This window comes from Camellia sinensis, chromosome 2 (assembly GCF_055761805.1).
Source record: "Camellia sinensis isolate YWXY chromosome 2, ASM5576180v1, whole genome shotgun sequence".
In the NCBI taxonomy this organism is placed as follows: Eukaryota; Viridiplantae; Streptophyta; class Magnoliopsida; order Ericales; family Theaceae; genus Camellia; species Camellia sinensis.
Genome location: NC_138962.1, coordinates 116,578,786 through 116,600,243, shown reverse-complemented (window position 1 = coordinate 116,600,243; position 21,458 = coordinate 116,578,786). Strand labels below are relative to the sequence as shown.

Sequence of the window (21,458 nt, the reverse complement as noted above, 5' to 3'; positions counted from 1 at the left end):
TCCCTTTTCACTCAGTGCTTCGAATCGGCGAGGCAAGCCGGCTTGCTTCGCTACAGCTACTCTGCAGATCGCGATCTCTACGTCGCCGGCGATTTGTACGAGAACGACGTCGTCCCCTTCCTCCTCAAATACCAGCTCCCCAACGACGACCTCGACTCCCTCATCTCCGTCACCACTGTCCCGTTCGTTTTCCAGCTTGGGATTGCCGTCGGCCCATCCCCTCTTCCTCCTAATCCCAGGTTTGAGAACCCACCGGCTGGAGGGGTCTCGAAATCACCGTTGTCCAGCAATCCGTCTTGTAATTGTCCAACAGCTAAATGAAGAAGAAGTAGCCCAGAGAGTGAGACCCATTTGGTTCTTGTTGAGCTCCAAACAATCCTCATAGCCATATGTATGTGTGTTCGCACTCTCTTTTCACCTTTCTCTCACTTCCTTCTCTCTCTAAAAGCAGCGTACTGCACACACTCACTTGATGAGTGCTCAAGGTAAGAAGAACTATACTGTGAGAGAGAGAGAGAGTAAAGAGGCCAAGTGGCTGGACCTGGAATCTCAGATAAAAGGACACTACTCATTGAAAGAGAAGAACCACCAAACAAAACAGGGGGCTGTTTTTTTCAATTGACCACAGATTCCCCTCATCTCTCTTTCACTCTCTCTCACTCACATGCGGGACACAGAGTTTCCCTCTCTCCCCTTCTCTCCACTTTATCACGTGGGTTTTGTCCCCTCTTGTCGTTTCCTTTTATTTTTTTTACTACCCACTCTTCTTTTTATTTTATATATATATATTTATTAAAATATATTACTTACACCTCCACTATGTCAACTTTTGCCCCGACTATATCAACTTTTCTCTAACATTCCTCTCTTTCATGGATACACATCAAAAAAAAAAAAAAAACCATAAAATAAACTAAAATAAAATAAAATTTACCAATTTTCACAACAACCCATATTTTATTCATCTCAGGGATCAACCCCGATCACAATTTTACACCAAAAAAAAAAAAACACAAACCAATCAACCACACCCACAGCGGGATTTTTTCTTCTCTACTCTACTGCAGGTCTCTTCTTCTTGCCTCCGTCCTGGCCGGCCCTTGACGGTGTTGCCTCAGTGCTTCCTTGTCCACCGAGCACGTTCACTCCCCCATACTCCTCCACTGCAGCATATGGCGGCCCTCCAAATCGGAACATCACGGTGGCCTTCCGCTTCAGTTCCTTATTTTCTGCCCTTAGCACGCTTATCTCTGCTCGCGCATCCTTATACATGCGTTGGAGCAGAGCCAGCTGGGAGTTTAAATGTTGCACCTCATTTGTCCTACTCTGCAGCCGGTTCGACAAGTTTGTGACCGCCGTCATGCTCTCCACACATGCCTTCAAAGTATACTGATTCGCCTCCACATCCGTTTGCACTGCCATTCTTTGCTCCACCGACCGCATCGGAAAGTTCAACGGGGCAAACTCCGGGGCGCTTGGTTGAGGTTCCAGTGCCACCGCACCAGTTCTCTCTCTTGTTGACTCGTTGAGGTCGGGAAAGAGGGTGAGCAGTCCACGGGAAGACGAGGACGAGGCCATTTTCTGGGCAACTGAGTGTTACAGACTCTCTCTCTCAGCACAACGAAGAGTTTTTCAGACTCTCTCTCTCAGCACAACGAAGTTTTTTTCAGAGGTTTTTCGCAGCTTTTCTCTGCCTCAGCCTCATCCTCCGTCTTATAGCCGAGGCAGCCACGCGCATCGCGCGCCTCTTGCCACCAGCCGACAAACGGGCACGCAAGCCAAGGCGCCCACGTGCCTCGCCATCATGTCCGGTACACCTTTTGATAAAATGGGCACGCCTTTTAATGGCACGCCTTTTGACAGATTGGGCACACCTTTTGAGGGTGCAGCTTTTTCCAACGATCCGACATGACCCTATAAACTGTCCCGACATTTGATTCCGGTTAGCATTTTCAACGGTCCGACATGACCCCATAAACTGTCCCGACATTTGATTCCGGTTAGCTTTTCCAACGGTCCGACATGACCCTATAAACTGTCCCGACATTTGATTCCGGTTAGCCTGCTACAACGGTCCGACATGACCCCGTAAACTGTCCTGCTACATCGGTCCCACATGACCCCGTAAACTGTCTTCTACAACGGTCCGACATGACCCCGTAAACTGTCCTGCTACAACGGTCCGACATGACCCCGTAAACTGTCTTCTACATCGGTCTGACACGACCACACAGTGTCTGCTACAACGGTCCGACATGACCCCGTAAACTGTCTGCTACAACGGTCCGACACGACCATACAGTGTCTCCTATCCCATTTTTAATTGTCAGCTTATTTTTCTGTTTTATTACTCTCTCCAAACTCAAGTTGGCTAGTACCTATCCTCCTTGAGTTTGAGGGGGGCTGTTAATGTAAATTGTATAAATTTACCATCACCTACCACACACTTACCATCACCTACCACACACTCACCTACCACCACCATCCACTACACCTACATCTATATAAGGAACCATTTGTAATAGACAGAATATCAATCAGTACAACAATCAATCAATTAATCAATCAATAATACATCTATTTTTTTTTACACCTAGGTACACATTACAATAAAATATTTTGTAGAAATCCTTCTTACCAACAACTATTCATACACCAACTTAAGCATTATCAGAAAAATATTACTCATTGGAAATCAGTTTTGAGTTCCCTTATGTATGATTTTTCAAAGGATGAGGACTTGATAAGTGACTCAAGTCAACATTAAATTTCTTTCAACACCTCGAAGGTAATATCCTCAACTACATGACAATAGGATCAACCATCCTGACTACTGTGGGTGCATAACCAAAAAGCAGTAGAAGAAGAAGAGAGAAGAACCAAAGAAGGAGAAGAAGAAGGCATGAGGAAATCTGAGATATCCAGAATCAATCAGTATTCAATCAGTGCCATTGAAATGTAATAGGAAGGAACAAACACAAAATATGTGTTCTGATACCAAATAATGCAATCAAAATGCAAATCAAATATCAATTGAGAGAGAGAGAGAGAGAGAGAGAGAGAGAACAAATTCCCAAATAGGGATAAACCCCTCGAGGTTGAAGAGAGAAACCAAAGCTCTTGGTTCTATTCAATATCAATATTCTTCAATTAAAACTCAGTAAAATAGTATTACATCACCTATTTATAGACTACAATTAGGCTACAACTAATAGGCCACTTAACATACACTTAAGGTATTTATTCTACTACGTCAGTACCCTCTTGAAGAAACTTGTCCTTAAATTTAAGCAGCTGCTAATTGAGCTCAATGTAGCACTACTCACATAATAGGAACAGGTGCTGCGTTTCTTTGCTCAAGAACAAACATGATTCTCACAATTTAGCCGTCTGTGAAGACATTGCACTACATCCTTGCATTTGCCCATTGTTTCTTCTAAACTTTCGAAGCGTATGCTCTATGGTTGCCACTCTTTTGTGGATCCTACATATCAGAAACTTCAAAGTTATGGATTCACTCTGTGTATCCAAATAGTTGGTGCTCATCCCTTTGTTTATTTGAGTACCTTGAGACAATTGACGCTGAATGAATGTTTGTCTCGGTTTACTGTTCTTATAAATAAATCCTTGGGTGTTCACCAATTTTTCCTTTTGTTGGAATTGAAGAAACTCTGGTGTAAGATTGATACAGAAATTTCTCCTTGGCTAAACCACCATAGGTGTGTCCATACACTCTCGCTAAACCTTGGACAGACCCCCATTTCCCAACCCCTTCACCTCTAACCTGCATACTTGAGCAGAAGAGTACTCATCCTGTTGGAATGAGACCAACTGTAGAAGACATCTTCAAAAGCAAGGCTGAGAAACATGACACAATGACAAGATGGACAAAGCATCCACTAGGAAAAACACATGAGCTTAACTGATCACGAGCTAGAATTCGGCATTGCACTCCTTCCTCGCTTCCTTCCTTCCTTTTGGACACAATGGCTAACTAAGCATCACAAGAAACAACCTACTTAACTCAAAAACAACTTCCTAAAGAAAAATAGAGGCATACCAAACATGCAACTTCAAAGAAGCTATTTGAAACTTGCAAAGTTATATCATTATATGCTTGCAAGAGGTTGCATTCACTACACCAACTCTTCCAAAATAACAACTGATCTACTCATTTGTTTCATCTCATCTCGTCTCGATGATTCTGATTTTGATCTTGAATGGCATCATTCCTTCCAATTGGTAGATGTGCACCAATATCGCCACTAATGTTCATCAACACTTGTGAGCCACCCAAAACAAAGCACACCAATTCAACTCTGATCAATCAAAGAGAAATCTGTAAAAGTGAACTGAAGTTGAACCACCCCCAAGATCTAAACCAATCAAACACAAATCAGTCCAAATCAAACCAATTCGAATACAAATCTAAGAAATAACGAACCAAATCTCATCAAAGAAGACTTCAATCAAGCCTTACGAACACAGATATGTAGGATCAAAGAGATTCGAACCAAATCTGATGAGTTTCGAACCAAATCGAACACAAACTGAAACAATCGTTACTGACTAAACTAAACCTGAGGTGATTCAAACCAACAGTTATTCCTTATCCAACTCCTTTTCTATCCCTGTCAACTGTCAGCTTTCATACAAAATATGCATGTCTCAGCTTTCCCCCCTCTCTTCTCCAACAGAAAGCCTTTCCAAACAACGAACCGATTCTTCTTAAAGCTGACACAAGATTCAATAACTTGTGATCCACAACTTTTCTGCAGTTGGTAATATAGGCCTTCATCCATCTCATGTCATATATCACATGCTCAAGTAAAACATGATATTTAGTTATTCTATTAATCCATGCATGACATCTGCAGTCTTCAACTCCAAAATTTCAAGTTCCAATCTTCAAGTTTGATTCTTCATCGCCTCGTTACTCTTCATTTTACCAACCATCAGGGCTATCCTAAATGTCTTGAAAACATTTTTCTCCAGTTCTGAGTTTTTCCACTCAGCATTGTTATGTTATATGAGAATCACACTTGTGACACTCAAAACAGAGGAAAGATCATGCAACATTGGTTGTGGGCCCAACATTTAGTTATAAATACATGCTTAATTGCTTAAAGAATTCAATCTTTAGCATTATTAAAATAAAGAAATACAACCTTTGAGCACATATTTAACATTGCACACAACTTCTATTGTACATAACACATTCTCCTAAATGTTTCCTTTTAACTTCGAGAAAATATGAAAAGTGAAACCAAGTACAGCAGCATGTAAAAAAATTAAAAGTAGTGATTGAACTATAATCATATGAGTAACATCCTCTTCAATCTTTCAGATGATGATGCCATGATTATTATGGAAATGGCTGCTCAAAAGCATCCCAGGGTAAACCACCTGAAACATCAAGAGTCCTGGACTCCTGGCTTTGACCATTTTAATAGCAAAAAGGACAAGAAATTTTTTGGGATCTAGACTTCTTTCCTCTGAAAATTGGATGTTAGAATTGTGAAAATTGCTGGTTTCTCTCTTTTCTATTGAGTTTACAGCCAATCTAGTTTCTTAATGACTAGCCATGTTGGAAGGGAAGAAAAATCAATTAACCTGTTCCATCTCTTCAAAGGTTTTAAGAAAAAGCCTATAAGAAGCCTTTCTTTTCCCATCCATACGTATAAGCGCGCACACAAACAATTTTATTTTAAAAAACCAAACCAAATCAACCTACACTAAGCCTTGTGTCCCAATCAAGTCGTGTCGGCTACATGAATCCTTTTTTTACTATTATGCTCTGTCAAGGTTATATGCATATCCTTTATTACTACTGCATCCCATGTTAGTCTAGGTTTTTCCCTTCCCCAAACATTTTCATTCATGACATTCATATCACTCTTCCTTACCATGGCATCTATAGGTTTTACATGACTGATGCAAACAAATTTGCATTCAAATTCCAAAATCAAGAGAGTGAAGAGAATACCCAATTAGGGGGTTAAACCCCTAAGGCTATGTTTGATTCACAAGACTAATAGTGAGGTATTAATAATCCTATCAAATTAGTGTGGTATTCACTATCCAATTGGATTAATAGGATAAATTATCCATTAGATTAATAATCCCACCCCTATCCCATTACTAATAATCCTAAAAATTTGTTGAATTAATTATCCATTGGATTAATAATCCTAAACCAAAATATTAAAAAAAACATTGGATAATTGGGCCCACCGATTAATAATCCCAATCTATGCTCTAATCCATCCAATCAAACATGCCCTAAGGGTTACAAAGAGAACCAAAGCACTTTGCTCTAATCAATGTCAATGATCTCCAATTAAAATCCAAGCACAATGGGTATTACATCACCTATTTATAGACTGCAACAATAGGCCACTTAACATACACTAACCTATTTGTTCTACTACATCAGCACTCCCTCTCTTGGAAGAGAAGAAACGTGTCATCAGGTTTAAGCAACAACTAAGAACTCAATTTCACCACTCATTTATCCTGAGGAGAGGAACAAGCACTGTATTTCCTTGCTCAACACCAACATGATTCTCACAACTCATCTTTCTATGAATAAATTGGAACTGCATCCTTTGCTAAACAACCAAAGGTGCACAATTGACAACTCCCATCATGTCCATACCCTCTCACTAAAGCTCGGAGAGACTACCATTTTCCAAACCTCTTCACCTCTAACCTGCAGACTAGTACAGACAAGTACTCATCCTGTCGGGACGGGACTACTGACTGGTAAATGATATCTTCCAAAACAAGGCTAAGGGATGTGACAGAAATGATGGGATTGACAATGCATCCACTAGGTAAGAACAACATGAGAGAAACTACCCAAGAGCTAAAATTCTGCATTGCACTGCTTCCTTCCGTCCCTTGGAAACAACTGTGAAATGAGCATTCACAACCAGCAACTTACTCAACTCAAGCCAACTTCCTATCGAGGCATAAAGGAGCACCAAACATACTTCTTCAAAGAAGCTCTTTGAAGCTTGCAAAGTTAACATTATCTGCTGAAATTGTGTTCATGCATATAATATGATAGTGGTGTTGGTGGTAGATAGTGGCATGTATAGAATATGATAGTGGTAGATAGTGGTAATATATAATATGTAAGTGGCATATAATGGGTTATGATGATGTTTGTAATATCTCCTATATAAGGAGTGTCATTTGGTCTTGTAAGATAAGAAGTTTTGAATATAACAGAAATATATTCCTTCTTCCTCATATTTTCGGAGTTCTTCTTCTTCATATTTTCTAAGTTGGTATCAGAGCAACAAAAAACACAGCAGCCCTAAAACCGTCATAGCCATGTCGGAAGTCACGTCCGGAACCACTTCAACCCCTGCCGCTGCCATTCCGGTGAAAACGTCCAACTCTCACTCTGTCCAAATCACCACCATCCGCCTAAATGGTGATAATTTTCTCCGCTGGTCACAATCTGTCCGGATGTATATCCGTGGGCAAGGAAAGATCGGTTACATCACTGGTGACAAGAAGGCTCCTGCGGTTAATGATCCGCTGTTCGACAATTGGGACGCTGAAAACTCCATGGTTATGACATGGTTGGTCAATTCCATGGAGGAGGATATAAGCTCTAATTACATGTGCTATACTACTGCACAAGAATTGTGGGATAATGTTAGTCAGATGTATTCTGACCTAGGAAATCAATCTCAAGTTTTCGAATTAACTTTGAAGTTGGGAGAGATTCGTCAAGGAGATGATTCCGTCACCAAATATTTCAATTCGTTGAAAAGGTTGTGGCAGGATCTTGACATCTTCAACACATACGAATGGAAATCAGTTGACGACTGCAACCACCACAAGAAAACTGTGGAAGACAGCCGTATTTACAAGTTTCTTGCCGGCCTCAACATTGAGTTCGATGAAGTGCGAGGAAGAATTATTGGCAGACCTCCTCTCCCATCCATTGGCGAAGTATTTGCCGAAGTCAGAAGGGAAGAGAGCCGAAGGAGCGTCATGCTTAAGAAAAAAGGTAATGGTGAATCAATTGAAATTTCTGCTTTAATTAGCGATGCTGCGGCCAACAAGGCTGCAAATTACCAGCGCAGGTTTGATGATAAGCCACGGGTCTGGTGTGATTTTTGCAACAAGCCTCGCCATACACGCGAAACGTGTTGGAAGATTCATGGCAAACCTGTCAACTGGAAAAGCAGCAAACAAGGAGAGAAGAATCGTGGCTTTCCTACCGCTAATGAAGCCGATTCAGGTCCCTTCAACAAAGAGCAGATTGATCAACTCTTAAAGCTGATAAAATCCAACTCCTCAACCGGTACTCCTAGTGTTTTGTTGGCACAAACAGGTAGAAATCCTAAAGCCTTCTCTTGCCTAAACTTCTCTCCGTGGATCATAGATTCCGGTGCCTCCGATCACATGACTAGTTTTTCCCATTTATTTAGTACCTATTTCCCTTGTTCTGGTCATGACAAAATCAGAATAGCCGATGGTAGTTTTTCACCTATTGCAGGAAAAGGATTTATTAAACTAACTGAGAAAATTAATCTCAATGCTGTTCTTCACGTCCCCAACTTAGCCTGTAACCTTTTGTCTGTCAGTAAACTATCTAAGGATTCTAATTGTCGTGTTACATTTTTTGAATCCCATTGTGAATTTCAGGACCAGAACTCGGGGATGATGATTGGGCGTGCTAGGATGCTTGAAGGTCTTTACTACTTTGATGAAGTACCTGTTAGTAATAAAAAAGCTCAGAGCTTTAATAGTACCAGTTCAATCTCTGTTCGAGAAAAAATAATGCTATGGCACTATAGGCTAGGACATCCTAGTTTTCTTTATCTGAAACATTTATTTCCAGAATTATTTAAAGGGATTGATTGTTCTTCTTTTCATTGTGAAAGTTGCATTTTTGCAAAATTTCATCGCTCTACTTATTTGCCAAAACCTTACCAGGCTTCAAAACCTTTTTATTTGATTCATAGTGATGTTTGGGGCCCTTCTAAAATCACTACTCTTTCTGGTAAAAGATGGTTTGTTACATTTATTGATGACCATACCCGCTTATGTTGGATTTATTTGATGAATAAAAAATCTGACGTGAAAAATTTATTCACAAATTTTTACAATATGATTGAAAACCAATTTCAAACCAAAATTGGTATTTTACATTCTGATAATGGAACAGAATATTTCAATGAGCAGTTGGGTGAGTTTTTGGAAAAAAAGGGGATTTTTCATCAATCTACATGTCGGGATACCCCTCAACAAAATGGCATTGCAGAACGAAAAAATAAACATCTACTTGAAGTAGCACGTGCTATAATGTTTTACATGCATGTTCCTAAATATTTATGGGGTGAAGCAATTTTAACAGCCTCGTATTTGATAAACAGGATGCCTACAAAGGTGTTAACATACAAAACACCTTTTGATTGTCTCAAAACTTTTTTTCCTGACACGAGGTTGTTTTCTGATTTACCCGCCAAAGTTTTTGGATGTACTGCCTATGTTCATGTTCCCAGTCAATTTCGTTCAAAACTAGACCCCCGTGCTATAAAATGTGTTTTTTTGGGTTATTCCTCAAACAAAAAGGGGTATAAGTGCTTCGATCCTCAAAACAAGAAATTTCATGTGAGTATGGATGTGTCATTTGTGGAAACAAAATCCTATTTCCCCAACACTTCTCTTCAGGGGGAGACAAGTGGAGTAGAAGACCGTTTTTGGGATATTTCTATCCCGCTCCCCAATGTCATTTATCCTACACAAAAACCACATCTGTCTGATAATGATCACTTAGGAGAACCAAGTTCTATGGTGCCTAGTCAAGAAGATTCTTGTTTAGGGGGAGAAGTACTACAAAATGATCTAAATCCTGAGCTTCAGGTTTATACTAGGAAGCGATTTCATCTGAGGAATAATGACCCGAATGTCCATCCTAATGACCCGAATGTCCACCCGAGTTCTGGCATCGAAATTTTAGGTAATCCTATTCCTTCTATTTCCGACCTTGATGTACCTATAGCAATTAGGAAAGGTGTCCGAAATTGCATTAAACATCCTATTGCAAATTACCTCTCCTATCAAAGACTGTCTAAAAACCATAGAGCTTTCACATCTAGGATTTCACACTTGTTTGTTCCAAGGAATATACAGGAAGCATTGGATGATCCGAATTGGAAATTAGCAGTCATGGAAGAGATGAATGCTTTAAGGAGAAGTGGTACTTGGGAGATAGTTGATCTACCCAAAGACAAGAAAACAGTTGGGTGTAAATGGGTGTTTACGATAAAATGTAACGCAGATGGAAGCGTTGAGAGATACAAGGCGAGACTGGTAGCTAAAGGCTTCACTCAAACTTATGGGATCGACTATCAGGAGACGTTTGCTCCTGTTGCTAAAATAAATTCCATCAGAGTACTGTTATCTCTTGCAGTAAATTCAGATTGGCCTCTACATCAACTTGACATTAAAAATGCATTTCTCAATGGTGATCTTGAAGAGGAGGTGTACATGAGCCTACCGCCGGGATTTGAGCAGAGACTTGGAAGTGACAGAGTATGCAGATTGAACAAGTCATTATACGGACTCAAACAATCACCAAGAGCGTGGTTTGAACGCTTTGGGAAGGCAGTTATCAGTTGTGGCTTCTCGCAGAGTCAAGCAGATCACACAATATTTTATAAACATTCAAAAAACAGTAAAATTGCAATTTTGATTGTTTATGTTGATGACATCATTTTAACTGGTAATGATGAAGCAGAGTTAGCAGCCCTCAAAGAGAAACTCGCAAAAGAATTTCACATTAAGGATCTGGGAGCCCTCAAGTATTTCCTCGGAATGGAATTTGCAAGATCCAAGGAAGGTATATTCGTTAATCAGAGAAAATATGTTCTTGATCTCCTTGGAGAAACAGGTATGCTTGGTTGTAAGATGGCGGAGACTCCGATCGAACCTAACTTGAAGTTACAAGCTGCTAAGGCTGAAGAAGTCAAAGAGAGAGAACAATATCAGCGACTTGTAGGGAAATTGATTTACTTGTCTCATACGCGGCCTGATATTGCCTTTGCAGTCAGCATGGTAAGTCAGTTCATGCATTCACCAGGGGCAGAGCACTTTGAGGCCGTTTATAAGATCTTAAGATATTTGAAAGGAACTCCAGGGAGAGGCTTACTATTCAAGAAACATGGACATCTTCAAGTTGAAGTATACACAGATGCAGACTGGGCAGGAAGTGTTACAGACAGGAGATCAACACCGGATACTGCTCCTTTGTAGGTGGGAACCTAGTTACATGGCGGAGTAAAAAACAGAATGTGGTAGCTAGAAGTAGTGCAGAAGCAGAGTTCAGAGCTGTTGCCCATGGAATCTGTGAAGTAATGTGGATTAAAAGAATTCTTGAAGAATTAAAGCTTTCTCACCCGACACCTATGAAGGTCTATTGTGACAACAAAGCAGCTATATCTATAGCTCATAATCCAGTTCTACATGATCGCACAAAACATATAGAAGTGGATAAACATTTCATCAAGGAGAAAATCAATGCTGGCATAATCTGTATGACCTACCTTCCAACAGGTGAACAATTAGCTGATGTGCTAACGAAGGGACTACACAAGAAGCAATTTGATAAGCTGACTAGCAAGCTGGCTATGGAAGATATCTTCAAACCAGCTTGAGGGGGAGTGCTGAAATTGTGTTCATGCATATAATATGATAGTGGTGTTGGTGGTAGATAGTGGCATGTATAGAATATGATAGTGGTAGATAGTGGTAATATATAATATGTAAGTGGCATATAATGGGTTATGATGATGTTTGTAATATCTCCTATATAAGGAGTGTCATTTGGTCTTGTAAGATAAGAAGTTTTGAATATAACAGAAATATATTCCTTCTTCCTCATATTTTCGGAGTTCTTCTTCTTCATATTTTCTAAGTTTATCTCAATGGTATTAATTTGGATTTTGAAAAACATCATCCTTCCATTAAGTCGATTCAACTCAGCACCATCACCAAAAAATTGCAGTGTGATCTCTACCCATCAAATTGAAACTAAAAGATGAGCAGATCTTATTCACAGTAGCCCTGTTAATCCAACTCACATAACTTTTCAGACCAGAGAAATCAACCAAAAGGTCCATCGAATACAGAACTTAAGGAATCAAACCAAATCAAACTATATCTAAGGGGTTTGAAGAAATCTAAAAGTTTCAAATCAGATCCATGAGATTCAAAGTCAAATTAACCTCAATCAGGCCTTTTTGAACTCAAACCTAAAGGATCTAGGAGTTTCGAATAAGGATCTAAGAGGCCTTTTTGAACTCATATCTGAAAAATCTAGGAGTTTCTAACAAGGATCTAAGAGACGAGCTTTGATCAAGTGCAGAGCTAACTTCGCAACCAAATCGGATCTTCTAGGGTTCAGTATGGACAAATCACAGTTTTGATCAACAGATCAGCTCATTGCTGAGATTGCTGCAGTCACAAAATTATCGATTGAGTCCCAAAAACAAAACGCAAATCTTGAAATCAAATCCAAGAGCAAAGTCTATCTTCAATTTGCAGACCAGATGGTGTTGGATCACAAGAAGAGCCAACTCACAATAGCTTAGAATATAAAGAAAAACATTGCGCTGTATATCCCTCATATATGCAAAACCAACTAACCTTGGTCAAGAATCTTAGTGAAATCACACTCCCAATATGACTGGGAAGAATAAAGAAACCGAAGCCGATCAACAATCAAACAAAGAACAGAATCTGAATTGAACTGAACTTTAGGAGCAAATTAATCAATCAATCAAAATTAAACAGCTTGAATTGAGTTTAGATTGTGAATGTCAAAGAAATTTAACTCCAACCACAATCAGACAATAGAAAGCAACCTCAAATCCACTCAGATCAAAACAAAATTAGCTTTAATAGAGTTCTTTTTACCTTATTTCAATTCTTACAGTCATTTCAACTAACAAGACCTGGTTACATAACTGGTAACATCTTTGTTTTCATAACGCACTTTCTTACGAATCTCACATTTCACCAAAGTATAAAAAGGATGCTCAACAAGTTACTTCATGATTCCGAAGTTGCATAAAACAAAAAATTGCAGAGGCAAGGAACAATGCATGTTAACACGTTAAAATATAATAATAATAATAATACTGAATTTTATACTTGCGTCCTTTTTCTTTAGGCAAAAGAAAAGGATGCTGAATTTTATACTCACATCTTTTTTATCTTGAGGCAAAAGAAAAGGATCCCTGACACTAAGTCCAGCCACAATTGTCAGAATAGGATCAAAGCAACTGAAGATAGCACCCATTATTAACATTTTCCCTAGCTTGGGATCTACTGGCAGCATTGACAGAAACCCTCCTGGTTAAAAGAAATAAATAGAAGACTATCGATCAGACTAGCAAAAAAAAATTCATTAATACATCTATTTTTCATACAAAAAACCATATACTCACCAAGATGTGTGAGATTTTCATTCTCATCCAATGCTCCAATCATCTTCAAAAAATCAACAGCATTTTGGACCTGCAACAAATTAAATCCAACTTGTTTCACTTATAGAATCATGAATAAGACTAAAGGAAGCCTACACATCTCTCATGTGACAAACTGAGCTGGTGCAGAATCCATGATCACTATATTTATTAATAATAACTGTATACAATTAAACAGGTCATCTTAACATATATTGGAGAGCATAATAATAATAATAAGGATTGCATAATGATATTATGTGGTTATTTATGGATGAACAACTCACTTACATTAGCCTAGGGTAGTGACAAAACTTGAGAAAATAAAGAAGGTGGGTAATTGAAATCCTTGTAATGGGTTAAAGTTGAATATAAAACAATCATAGCATTCAAAATACTCTACACTTGATCATGTAATTTACTCATTTTAGTAACATGGGATAACGACTTGGAATTGGATAGTGGAAAACATGTATGCTAAGTATAGAATGGTTACCATGTTATTTGGTTATGTGGTTATGTGACCATGGAAATATCTACACGTTACTTGCTTATGTAGTTTGCTAGACATTATCCTTACAGAGCCATCGTGCTCACCCCTTACATTTTCAAGCATTGGGCATTGTACCTTTCCCCTTTTATTTTGATGGAGGATTTGTCTCTTAATTTGACTTGTAACATCTTGAATTACATGTATGCTTGTAATATTTTTAGTAAACGCATGTAGTGGTGTAGTTAAACCTTAGACGTGTACGAATTTACTTACCATGGCATAGGGGAACGATTTCATTGGAAGACTTTACCATTAATTAAAAATTGAGTTTTAATAAACTAAAGTGAATGTAAATATTTTTGGTAAACTAGGCAACTTAGGTGTTAAAAACCCACCTTTTGACACTTGAAATGGGATTTTTCTTCAAAATGTGGATTCTACCCAAGATTTTGATTTTGGCACTCTAGGGGACTATTAAGGCTTTTTAGCTCAAGGGGTATTGAGTTGGCCGAGACCCAACCTGACGCCTTTTCGGGTCATTTTTCACTAAAAAGTTAAAACCAGGTAACTTTAATTAGTGTGTTGTCCCATAAATTATTTTTGCCAGCATTGAAGTGCTGTTTGGAAAGTTGGGGTTTGGCTAAACTAGCTAATAAAGACAAAAAAAAAAAAAATTAATAATAAAATAAAATAATAAATGTCACATCCTCCACATCAATCAATCATTTTTTTTCTCTCACAATCATCTATTCAACTTCCCAAAAAAAAAAAAGCTCACAAATCATCACAAACACAACTTTTTTTCATCTCATAAAATAGCCAAAAAGATACTAAAATAACCAAGTTCCCAAACGAGCACTTAGAGTTGTTGGAGGTCCAAATGTGTAGTGTTATATATCACTAGAGAGACAAGTGATGTGGAACAGTAAATAACTTGAGAGAAGGTGAGCGTGAGGTTGGGGCATTTCCACGATTGATTTAATCTTGTCTTCATCTGACTCTATTCCATGCTGATGTACCAGGAAACTGAGGAATTTTCCAACAGTGACTCCGAAAGCGCATTTCAACGGGTTCATTTTCACACAATACTTCTGACATCTCTTGAAGACTTTTTCCAGGTCATGGAAGTGCCGACACGCCTCAGTAGATTTTATTACTAAATCATCTACATAGACTTCTATCTCGTGATGCAGCATGTCATGAAAGACAGTGGTCATCACCCTCTAGTAGGTTGCCCTTGCGTTTTTCAACCTAAAGGGCATTACCGTGTAAACCAAATCCTGAAAGCTGTCTATTCTGAGTCTTCTTCTGCCAATTTTATCTGATTGTATCCACTGAACCCATCCATGAAGAAGAATATTTGATGTCTTGCGGAGGAGTCTACGAGGGTATCTACATGACGTAACAGAAATTCGCTTTGAGCAGGCCTTGTTCGGGTCTCGGACGTCCACACAAACTCTGATTTGGCATTTTTTTCTTCTTAACTGGTACAATGTTTGCCAACCAAGTAAGGTACTGAATTAGCAGGATAAAAAACACCTTCTACAACTTCTTCATCTTTTCTTTTATCTTTTTCTCAAGGTCAGGATGATACTTTCTTGCCTACTATCCTAGAGTTAGGAAAGGAATTGAGGTGATGGGTGACAAGAGATGGATCCAAACCCGGCATTTCATCATACATTAGTGTATTGTTTACAAAGTGCAAGCAATTCACCTTTTGCTGCTGGTGCCATTATGCTGCTAATGAACACATGTTTTTCTTGCCCTGGTATTTCACCCAGGTTAACCTCACCCAGTATCTCTTGTTGCAGCTTTGGTCCATCCTGCATGTATTCTGGGGCTGCTTCAGGTTCCTCAACCAATTCTTCATTTAACACAACCTCCTCGTACCCGCTTGCCGCAAGGCCATCTTCCTAGGGTAAGAAGCCCAGCGCCTAACACCGTCAAAGGTAATAGACGGTCTTACCGCCTTCACGTACTTTGACAATTTTCCATGAGGTGGTTGGTGATTCGCTAGCTCACTTCTATCCGCTAGTCATCGGCATTTCTTTTTCATTGTTAATGTCCTCTCCTCCCACCGAAGTATTTTTACCCCAGCAACCTTCCTTGCCCTCGGGCTTTCTTCAATTGACAATTTAGTAAAAAAGACTGCGTCAGAGTAGTGTGTCTCTTCTGTCCCAAACCACTTTTCTGAGGCATTCATGATCATTGTTCTCTTCCCAAGCTTCACCTTAACACACTGATGATAACTTAACAGTATCACCCCGTACCGATGCATCTATGGTCTGCCCAGTATTATATGGTAATTTGTATCCGCATCTATCACATGGAACTTAGTGGCAACACGAATTTTGCCAACTGCCAAGTCCACCATGACATAACCGTCCTTCCACCGCCAAACCCCATGGTGATAATTGATTGGTGCACCATACCTTCCTTGGGTATACCAGCTTTCTCGAATGTGTCTTTGGTTTTAATCTATATTGATGCTCCTCCATCAAGGAAAGCGCACCTGAATTCCACATTGTCGATGCAACCTGTCACATAGAGCGGACGGTTGTGAGGGAACAGATATTTTGCCATCCGCTTTAGAGAAAGTAATGGAGTTGTAATCTTCGCAGATTTTGCGAGGAACAAATTACTCAGCACCCATGCATTCTTCATGATGCACCTTGGCAACATTGATGTTACTTCCAGCCTGGCAGCTTCAGTAAAGCCTAACTAGTCAAAGAAGGCGTGAAACTGGACAGAGTTTTGTAAGGCATAAGCATGTGAATCGGCCTTGGGCAACACATCAGGGGGTTGGTATTCGGCTATTTCTTCAATCTCATCATAGTAGGACACCATATTGACTCAATAGAACCCTTCTGCAACATCAGGACCACGTCTGTCGTAATATTCGTATGCCTTATTTTCCGGGGGGAACCAACATAAATGACCATATTTACATTCCTCCCCTCCTCCCTTGGCCACTATTTGGGTTGTTGCCTTCACTTGGACCTATCTACTCATTTACCTTCTTCCACTAGATGTCTCTATGTTGCGGGAATTGGCGTGTGACACTCGTATAATTTATTAATTTAAAAAATACATTACAAGAATGTATGTCCATTGTTTATGATTTTTGGTTGGTAAACCCTTTTTAAAGATCAAATGCTAGCTAGCAATTTAAATTTTAAATATGACCCACAACATTTTCAATAGATTCAGACAAGCAGAACTACCATAAATAACAAGTTTGGCACTGATCTACATATCAGAAAGATCCACGACTGTCATCAAGATACAGATGCGGATAGCAAGGAAATAAAAATGACCAAGAAGATCTAGAAGTGAACATTACTTACAGCCAATGATTCTGGTGGCTGCAGAGCAGCTGACAAAAAGTCTCCTATGCTGCCCACCTGCAAACTTTTTATTTGCAAACAGAGAGAATTCAAAGGAGTTCTCAGAAGTTCAGGAAGTTGATATTCAGCAAACGCTTCATAAACACATTGTGGATATAGATGGTAGCACTCGCCTGGCTGCACACGACCAGCCCTACCTCTTCTCTGCAATTCATATGTAAAACATCAAAATAAAAAATGCTCATTAGCAATAAGAGTTACAGATATATGGATAAGTAATTAACTAACAAATGGAAAAGACAACAAAAAATCAACAAGCTAATTGCCACTGACACCCTAAAAACTATTTTAAAAGGTCTTCCACCATGCTGTCAACTACCTACCGTAAGTTTTTTAAGCCACTTGAATATCTCTCATTGAGACGTACACATAAAGACAGCTTCATTATGCAAGAGCAAATTTCAAACTTCCCCAATGCAATCAAGCAAACACCCACCACCCGCAATCAAATACTTACGATCTAAAATTACCGTATTAAAGCATTTAAGCTTAAATGCCCTGTAGTAAAAGAAGGGCAGAAGGTAACTTACTTGCCGAGCAGAAGCTTGTGATATCCATGAAGGTAGAAGACATGGAGTATTATTTAATGCATCATAAGTAGTCTCCTTTGCTTTTCCACAATCAATGACAAAAACAACATCATTAATTGTAATACTTGCCTCTGCCATATTTGTAGCAAGTACTATTTTACGAACATTAGGAGGCGGCTTCTCAAATATGAGTTTCTGTGAATATCAGCAACAGAAAAAAAAAAAGGAAATAAAATATATGGTTGCATTAGGATTAGTAGATTTCAAATGAGCAGATCTGAAGTTAATTAGGTTTTCTACTTAAGCTTCTATGCAAACAAGTCAAACTAATGTATTTTAAAGTAATATACCACAAGTTCAAATGCCATATATCATGTATGTGAAATAACTAGATTAAAAGAGTGATTTGAAATCCATTCTACTAAGGATTCTAACTGCACATGTCATGCCACAGATTTTTAAACCCAAAGGATTAAGCTTAAAGGAAATGATTATCAGATGGAACCCAATTTAGTTTGTGAAGGTCAACTAGTTGACCAACCAAGGTCAATGTCTAAAAGTTTTGAAAGTAAGGTTAAGAGTGTGTGTGGGAGCGCTCTTCCCGGTTTATAAGTTCCAAATTCGATATTTTGATCCAATTCCCATTCTTGTTCATTTGGATGAAATAATAAACATACCGAACTACTTTCCAACTTTAAAATGCATTTAAGGCCTTGTCTGTGGTCCAAAAGTGACAGAGATTTCCAGGACAGACTTGACAACGAATCTGTCCGGTTTTATTCAAGTAACCGAAATTGCCCTAAAAAGGGGCCTAATTGGTTCCCAAACAACCCGAAGCCCTTTGGAAAAAGTTCATATGACATTTATTCATGAAACATTTGTTTTCAGATTGGTTTTGAAAACAGTGTCCGATTTCCATAGGGACAGATTTAGTGCAATTTCACACTAATAGTCCGAAACAGTGAATTTTCCACCTTAGATAGAAACAGTGAAATTTCATACTAATCAAATAGATGAAGTGAAATTTCACATTTCTTTAATAAGCAAGGTTACAAGGGTTTTCCTTGAAATCCAATTTCATAGCTGAGCATGACAGAAGTGTTAAGATTGGTTTTGATCAACCAAAAATATTTTTTCCTCTTATTTCAGGTAGAGAAAAGCATAAGTATTCTCTTATTCCCAACACACCACAATGCTATGGCAATCATCATACATCAAAAGAAACTCTAGCATGCATCCTAACATCATAGGCATCCTTACATAACCAAATTCAAGCTAAGTTATTACAGACTCTAAATATAGTAGTTACATATACCTACCAAGAGAACCACAAGGCCAGGCCAAACAAAACATTTGCATGTGATGGCCTCAAATTGGCGAGAATACCTACAATGTAGGGGGTGAGCATGGTGTCCCCACAATAACAACCTAATATGCTGGCAACATATGTTAGTGAACTTTAGTTTTGTGGGCCCAATCACTCAAGTTTCAAGTTTTTTAGGGTTCCAAGCTTTGGGTTTCGTGTTGTGGGACCAACACAGGTGCGTAGTGGATGTAGATACATTATAATTATATCCTGCGTTGATTTTAGCTTAAGGTGGCATAACAAGATAATGAAATTAATTGGTGAGGGGCACAGCGGTAATTTAAGCTTTGCGGGCCATGTGAGCTGCTAATTAGGGATGTTCACTTGTCGGGTCGGGTCGGGTCGGGTTTACCCTTGGCCGTTAGCCGAACCGACACATGTGGGTTAGGAAACCAATCACCCATAATCGACCGAGCTACAGTTCAAAATCAACCAAATGAAAGAACTCAAATTGACAGTCGGTTCTGTCAATTTCAAACATTTGGCACAAAGGTGAAAACATTGGGGAAAATGGAATAAAAGTTCAAAATAACAAAGTTAATACAGATCTATGAGTGGCAATAGAAAGAATGAGAAAAAGGAAAAGCAAGAGGGGAGAGTCTCACCATTATCACTGCTGTCGCAAACTACAACCACCACCATCGTCTGCCATAACCACCATCGTCTACCATAATCACCATCACCATCGAAAGACAGATGCAAGAGAAAACAAAGAGAAATAAAGATGAGGGAGAAAGTGATAGATGAATCTCTCTCAAAGGGGAGAGAGAGAGAGATCAACAGTGTTAGGAGAGAGAGAAGAAAATGTGACGGGATGAAATGGGGTGGTTGTGGGAGGAAAACGAGAGGGTTGAGAGAGATGGAGATGGAGATAGAGATGGAGAGAGAAGGGTAAGAGATAATGATAAGAGGCTTGAAACGGTGGGAGAGAGGATTGAGGAGAGAGGGAGGCAAGAGGGTGGGTGAGACGTCAAACGTCTCTAATTGACTTGGGAGACGTGTTGTTTGTCTTGAGAAGATTTTTTCTTATTGGAAAAATATATATATTTTGAAAAGTGTAGGGTGACTTGAGATACCAATCCAAGCAAACCTAATATAATAATAATAAAAGTGTATATATATACGTATATAATTCGGTCAATCGGTGGTAGTGAAATTTTTTTTTTCCCGACAGCGGACCAAAAATAGATGAAATTTTACAAAATAAAACCGCAGTCGACCATTCAATTAGTCAAAACTGTCCATAGTAGCGGCGGGCCAAGCGAGTCGTTGGTAATTCAGGTTTTTGAACACCTCTACTGGTAATAGCCCCCACCACCTCTATTTATTTTTTATTACAAATTTACCCTACTATGAAATACCAATTTTATCCTCACCCCTATCCTTCAAACCCTAACCCTAACTCTACCCACCCACCACCATCACCTGTAGCCACCCCCACTCTCCGGCAACCCCAGCCCCTTCTCGCCAACGACTCCCTTCTCCAGCCCTATCATCTTTCTCAAAAAGTAACTATTATAAAAAACATGAAAAAGATAACAACGAACAAAAAATAAAAATTCATAGTTTAAACATATATATGGTAATTGTAAATAAATTATATACAAGATTTTGGTGTTTAAGAGATGTTTGGGTGTGTTTGGTTATCATTTTGAGGTATTTTTTGCGATTTTGAAAAAATGGAGTCGAAGTTCCGTTCGACTATGGTTTGCCGAACACATTAAGATTGTTCAGACAATGGTAGCCAAACATTATAAGGTTGTTCAAACTACTAAGGTCAAATGTGATCAATTTCACCAATTTTGCCCCATTCAGTTGGCTAGAACGAAACAAACTTGGTTTGTTCAATCGTTTTCAGCCGAACAAACTTTGTTCAGTCAAACATGATCAAACAAATCAAGTTTGTTTGGCCCTAGTTATCCAAACAAAATTCGAACAAAAAAAATAATGCTTGAAAAAGGTTGTTGGGGTGAAGAAGAGCTGTTGCTGGGCAATGGTGGAGGTGCAAAAAAATGTTGGGGAAGGTTGGGTAAGGCCTCCAGAGGTGGTGGTGGAGGCAGTTGGAGATGAGGGTGCCAAGAGAGGGGGTTTGTCAAAGGAAAATTGGGAAAGAAAGGAATATTTTGGGGATTATGGTGGGGGTCCAAAGAAAAAGAAGGGAAACAA

At 39.1% G+C, this 21,458-nt stretch overlaps 1 protein-coding gene across 2 annotated transcripts in view; it reads right to left on the bottom strand.

The window, feature by feature from the left end:
* Positions 1-21,458, bottom strand: part of ABO6 (DEA(D/H)-box RNA helicase family protein) — a 54,822-nt gene that overhangs the window by 16,895 nt on the left and 16,469 nt on the right. For both annotated transcript variants that reach the window (XM_082915463.1, XM_082915464.1), the window contains 4 exons: positions 17,927-18,121; positions 17,337-17,540; positions 13,479-13,548; positions 13,235-13,383 (listed from right to left, as the gene is read on the bottom strand). In XM_082915463.1, the coding sequence (XP_082771589.1) occupies positions 13,235-13,383; positions 13,479-13,548; positions 17,337-17,540; positions 17,927-18,121 (618 nt within the window). The remainder of the gene's footprint in view (positions 1-13,234; positions 13,384-13,478; positions 13,549-17,336; positions 17,541-17,926; positions 18,122-21,458) is intronic.